The sequence below is a fragment of the Alosa sapidissima genome, chromosome 23 (genome assembly GCF_018492685.1).
Source record: "Alosa sapidissima isolate fAloSap1 chromosome 23, fAloSap1.pri, whole genome shotgun sequence".
Lineage (NCBI taxonomy): Eukaryota > Metazoa > Chordata > Actinopteri > Clupeiformes > Clupeidae > Alosa > Alosa sapidissima.
Window position 1 is genome coordinate 14,331,939 of NC_055979.1, and position 5,521 is coordinate 14,337,459.

General features: G+C 42.5%; 2 protein-coding genes across 2 annotated transcripts; one reads left to right on the top strand and one right to left on the bottom strand.

The window, feature by feature from the left end:
- Positions 1–2,235: 2,235 nt before the first annotated feature.
- Positions 2,236–3,295, top strand: LOC121698896 (gamma-crystallin M2-like). Its single transcript, XM_042081396.1, has 3 exons — positions 2,236–2,256; positions 2,594–2,836; positions 2,974–3,295. The coding sequence occupies exons 1-3, from the start codon at positions 2,248–2,250 to the stop codon at positions 3,241–3,243; spliced, it is 522 nt and encodes a 173-aa protein (XP_041937330.1). The 5' UTR covers positions 2,236–2,247; the 3' UTR covers positions 3,244–3,295.
- Positions 3,296–4,578: 1,283 nt separating this feature from the next.
- On the bottom strand, positions 4,579–5,521 carry LOC121699038 (gamma-crystallin 2-like). The gene is made up of 2 exons (XM_042081636.1): positions 5,234–5,521; positions 4,579–4,851 (listed from the first exon to the last, which is right to left on the bottom strand). Exons 1-2 carry the CDS (start codon positions 5,519–5,521, stop codon positions 4,579–4,581), a joined length of 561 nt encoding a protein of 186 aa, XP_041937570.1.

A 5,521-nucleotide genomic window follows, 5' to 3' on the forward strand; every position in this document is an offset into this window, starting at 1 on the left:
TGTTTATATAACTTTATGGAAGTTATTGTCCAAAATGGATTGCATAAAGATTTATTTTTTTGAAAATAACTAAATGTTTATCTTGGAGACGTGAAATGTACCTTAAATTATAGAATAACCCACATACACACACACACGCACACACACCCACACTCTCACATATACGCACGCATGCAATCACACATATGCAAGCATGCATGCAAGTAAGCACTCACACACTTACATCCATACACTATGAGGGTTTGAATATAGGTGAAAGTTTGACCAGAGCACTGTAGTGCACAGGATGTAACTGTATCTCAGCACAGGTCCCCTGTCCTGTCTGTATGCTGTTAGTCTATGCTGCCATTCATGGAGCAAGAGTAAGCAGTTATAGTTTTTGTCTAGAGGAGAGGTAGCACTAGGTCTAGAATCTAGATTGACTACACTTTGTGAGGGCTATGGTTGTCTGTACATACTGGGCATTCAGTATCCTGGTTTACTTTTAATTTAAGTGTTCTGTCATTTGTGAAATAAAGTCCTTAAAGACAGTGATCTACATGTAAAAAGCTCATTGATTTAGTTGGGTGTAGGCCTATGTCGTTGCTCATTTCTGTCTGGAGAATATTTTAGTTACTTCAATAGCTTGTCACTCACTAGCAAGAAACTGACCTAGGAATATTAATTGAAGGGATATGAATTTAAATAATGCCTATGTTTTAAGCAAGATGTATTCTAATGATTTGTGTGTGATTCTGTTTCAGGAAGGGAGTTCATGCAAGTTCTCAAGCTCCTCCCAGGACATTCTTCAGAAACATCGTAGGCTTCACCACTGTCACGGTACACATTGGCCTTGCATTTAAACAGACTGCATATGTGTATTTAAAATGTTTGGTGCATTTCTCAAGATCACACACATCCACTTTCACCAAATTCAACATTTTAATGTGAATTGTGTGACTTTAAACAGATTTGCAGCGAAAAGACCTTTTTGGAACCATCTACAGACTATCACCCTCTAGAACAATACAAAGTTGGTGGGAAACAGGACATTCATTCTCAACTAAGCCATCAACAATGGTATGTTGATGAGTTACTGTTATTTCAATTTAAATGTGTGGTAACACTTTACTTGACGGGTGAGTTCATAACACATTCATAGCAGCTGTCATAAACTGCACATAAAGCATTCATGACTGTTTCATGAGACATGACTCAACATTCATACCAAACCTTTAATGAATGTGGAAGACAGAACGACGACAACTTGTCAAAATAAAAGTCCAAAGTGGCAAAGCAGCATTGCCGTTTTTGGTCCAAACCTTACCTGATCATGTCACATCTGAGTCAATGGGCTACTCCAGTGCCAAAAAGAGAGAACATGGTCAAGCAAATAATTTTTGCTTCATAAAAATGTATTTGTTTTATGATGTAACCTTTGCAGATGATTTCTTATCTTTTGCTACTGGGACTGTCCAACCATTCCAGGATACACAAATATGTGTCAGCTGAATGTAGGCTAGTTTACCTCCCAGTGTTAAACTCAGTGATTAAGAATACTTCACAACTTGTATAGTTAAGTGACATTCAATGTAGACTTCATAAGATATTCATGAAATATTTCCAAAGGCTGGAGAGATTAAATTAATGGTATCCAGGTTACACAAATACGATGTTGGACTTTTATTTTGACAAGTTGTTGTTCATGAAAGGTTTGGTATGAATGTTGAGTCATGTCTCATGAAACAGTCATGAATGCTTTATGTGCAGTTTATGACAGCTGCTATGAATGTGTTATGGACTCACCCGTCAAGTAAAGTGTTACCAAAAGTTTTGTATTAACATAATTTTTTGTGTGTTTAATGATGGGGAGTGGTGAAGATGATTGGTAGAACTGAAAAAAATGAGTTGATAGAACTCAATTTACAGATTACACTAACAAATCTGAGTTGGTAAAACTCAAAAACCTAAGTTAGTAGAACTCAACATTTCTATGTAACACAACAAAAATGTAAGTCAAAAATCTTTGTAAACTCAACCACAGTGAATTTAAGTAAGGAAAACTCAAAAAACCAAATGCATCACGTTGCCTAGATAATTTAAGTTCTGTCAACCTTTATTTTTTTTACAGTGTAGGGGAAAAGCTGACATGTTAGTTTTCCCGATTTGCATGACAATGTCGCCATTTGTCTAGGGGATATAAAGAGGGTTGATGCTCCTCTGTGTGTGTGTGTGTGTGTTACACAGTGACCAAAGTTAGCCAACACAATGGGAAAGGTAAGGCTGGTTGTTTTGCTATGCATCTTTTGTGCCTCAGCCTACGTGCGTAAGTTACTAAGCCGAATGCAATAAGGCCAGGAGTGCAGGGAAGTCCCTGTTGCTGAGCCCGTTTCTTAAGACGGCCAAAAGTCAGTGTGTTCTCTCTTTCTCTCTCTCTCTCTCTCTCTCTCTATCTCTCTCTCTCTTTCTCTCTCTCTCTCTCTCTCTCTCTCTCTCTCACACACACACACACTCTCTCAATTTCTGTTCTTTTTTGGGGGGGGATGTCGTGTTGGTGCCTACCTGGGTGAATTGACGAACACAACCCCACCCCCCTGATAATCCCGTTTTCCAGATCATCTTCTATGAGGACAGGAACTTCCAGGGGCGCTCGTACGAGTGCAGCAGCGACTGCGCCGACCTGCACTCGCACTTCAGCCGCTGCAACTCCATCCAGGTGGAGAGCGGCAGCTGGATGGTGTATGAGCGGCCTAACTTCATGGGCTACCAGTACTTCCTGCGCCGCGGCGAGTATCCCGACTACCAGCGTTGGATGGGTTTCAACGACTGCGTCCGATCCTGCCGCTTGATCCCCCAGGTGCGTGGCCACTCCCAGGGGGGTGGAGGATGGGGGTTGGGATGGTGGTGGTGTTATTGTGTTGTTGAGCGTCCCTGTTTTGACCTTTTTTGACATGCTCTCTCTCTCTATCTCTATCTCTCTTCTGTCTCCTGCAGCACCAGGGATCGCACCGCGTCCGCATCTATGAGCGCATGGACTTTGGCGGTCAGATGATGGAGTTCACCGACGACTGCCCCTCGCTGTACGACCGCTTCCACTACAATGACATCCACTCGTGCAACGTCATGGACGGCTACTGGCTGTTCTACGAGCACCCCAACTACAGGGGGCGCCAGTACCTGCTGAGGCCTGGCGAGTACCGCCGCTTCAACGAGTGGGGCGGCATGGGTCCCAGAATAGGCTCCTTCAGACGCATCACAAACTGAGGGCACTCATAACCAGACTTGTCCTACCTCACCATCACCGTCAACCTGTCAGCATCCGCTTTTAAACCAAACCAAATGAAATAAAAAGTCAAGCTCACTTCCAAACAGTAGCCCCATAAGGTTCATTATTATTACAGGTGTGATTGATTGTGTTCACATGTCGATGTGTCTAGGGTAACCTTACATATGTTTTACACGACACAGCAGAACGTCAGAAAATAGGACACTCTGCTTCACCATGCACAAACAGACCTGATTCCCCCGTGCTATTCATTGAGTTCGGACCATTGAGTTCAGAGATAGAAAGAGACACTATAGACTGTACACTGACTCACACTCCGACCCAGGAACTATTCCAGTTCCTACCTGACCAATACAATCTCATTGCTGTGCCTGTTCATTAACCCCTTCAAACGTGTAACGTCTTTGTCATGGATGACAGCAAATTATGTGAAGATGCTATTCTGCAGTCACGCAAGACATGCTGGGGAAATCAGAATACAAGGTTTTATGGTGTGTGTTGCTGGTGTAGCATGTGTGTGTGTGTGTGTGTGTGCTTGTGTATGTGTGCTTGTGTGTTTGTGTGTGTGTGTGTGTGTGCTTGGAAAAATGTGCATCATGGTAAGGCTGTGTGTTTCATACCTAAATAATACAGACATGTTACAGAACAGTCTACTGTTAATTCCTATTCTTGTGAATTTATGCAAACGAAACTATCCACACATGATCCAAGATACATGTTGTTGTAAATATTTACTTGATTGAAACTGCCAGCACTACCAACTACCATTACATATAGAAAATCTAAAAGCTGGCATCATCTTTTATTGGGTTTGATCCAGTCAGCAGTACTGGGAATTGTTTTGTACCGGTGCTGTGGACAACACTAGCTACAATACGTACAAAACTGGAGAGTTCCTTTTGATAGGCCTACACTGAATACAACAGCTGTGTAAAATCATAAAATAGCTCAGTTGGCAAATTTCTGTCCAAAAAGGCTAACAAAGTATCAAAAAATGTAAAATTTTATATTACATGAAAAAGGTTATATTGAAAGTCACTGTTAATATTATATTATGTAATTAAATAAGTAAATCATTATTAATTTTACTGTATTTAACTTCATTATTGATGCCATCACTATATGTAATGAACCTAACTCATGATAAATTTGAGCAAACCAGCTGTATTTCATATGAGGCAAATGATGTAAAACACATTAAGTAATTTTCAACATTACTGAGTGTTCTTCATGACCTGAAACATTGGGAGTCACACAATCCAGACGCAGTGTTTGGAGACACACGGGTTTATTTGAAACAGAGAGGGAGCGGACTAGAAATCAGTGATGCGTCTGAGAGACCCCACTCTGGGGCCCTGGCCTCCCCAGTCGCTGAACCTCCTGTACTCGCCGGGCCTGAGGTAGTAGACGCGGCCGCGGTAGTTGGGCTGGTCGTACATGAGCCAGTGGCCCTCCATCACGTTGCAGGAGTTCACGTCGGACATGTGGAAGCGGTCGTTAAAGTTGGGACAGTCGTCATTGAGCTCCATCATCTGACCACCCATCTCTGGGCGCTCGTAGAAGCGCAGCTTGTAGTTGCCACGGTACTGAAGACAACACACAAACACAAACAAAGTAAACAAACAAACAGGCAAAACAAAACAAATGTGCAGAAAACGTGTAGATGCTGGTCAGCTGAGTTTACAGCATCCTATAACAGATCGTAAAGAGGAATGAATCCTTTACTAACACATGAAACATGAAAGCCTTCTTCAGAGAGCATATAGGTTCTCACTATACACACACACACACACACACGCACACACACACATACACACACACACACACACGTACATACACACACATTATCTCCCGGCCCAGGGACCACAGATGCAAATTAGCTAACTCTGGTACAGGAGTTCTGTACTGTACATGACTCCTTTAAATAAACAAATAAACTTAAACCTAAATCTAAACTTAACCACTAACCGTGGGAATCATTCTGCAGGATCTGATGCAGTCATTGATGCCAATCATGCGCTGGTTGTCAGAGTAGTCCCCCCTCTTCAGGAAGTACTGGTGGCCCATGTAGTTGGGGCGCTCATAGACGACAAAGCAGCCGCTCTCCACCTTGATGGAGTTGCAGCGGTTGAAGTAGGAGTGCAGGTCAGCACAGTCACTGCTGCACTCATGGGAACGACCCTGGAAGTTCCTGTCCTCGAAGAAGATAATCTGAGGGACGAGAGTTGCATTATTCTCCTGAATGCTCAAAGACAT

Excerpts from the sequence above, each read along its gene's own strand:
- LOC121698896 (XM_042081396.1), top strand. Across the intron at positions 2,837-2,973 it reads CCTGCCGCTTGATCCCCCAG|CACCAGGGATCGCACCGCGT; the intron begins GTGCGTGGCCAC and ends TGTCTCCTGCAG.
- LOC121699038 (XM_042081636.1), bottom strand. The coding sequence starts at position 5,521 with ATGTCTTTGAGCATTCAGGAGAATAATGCAACTCTCGTCCCTCAGATT. Across the intron at positions 4,852-5,233 it reads CCTGCAGAATGATTCCCACG|TACCGTGGCAACTACAAGCT; the intron begins GTTAGTGGTTAA and ends TGTTGTCTTCAG.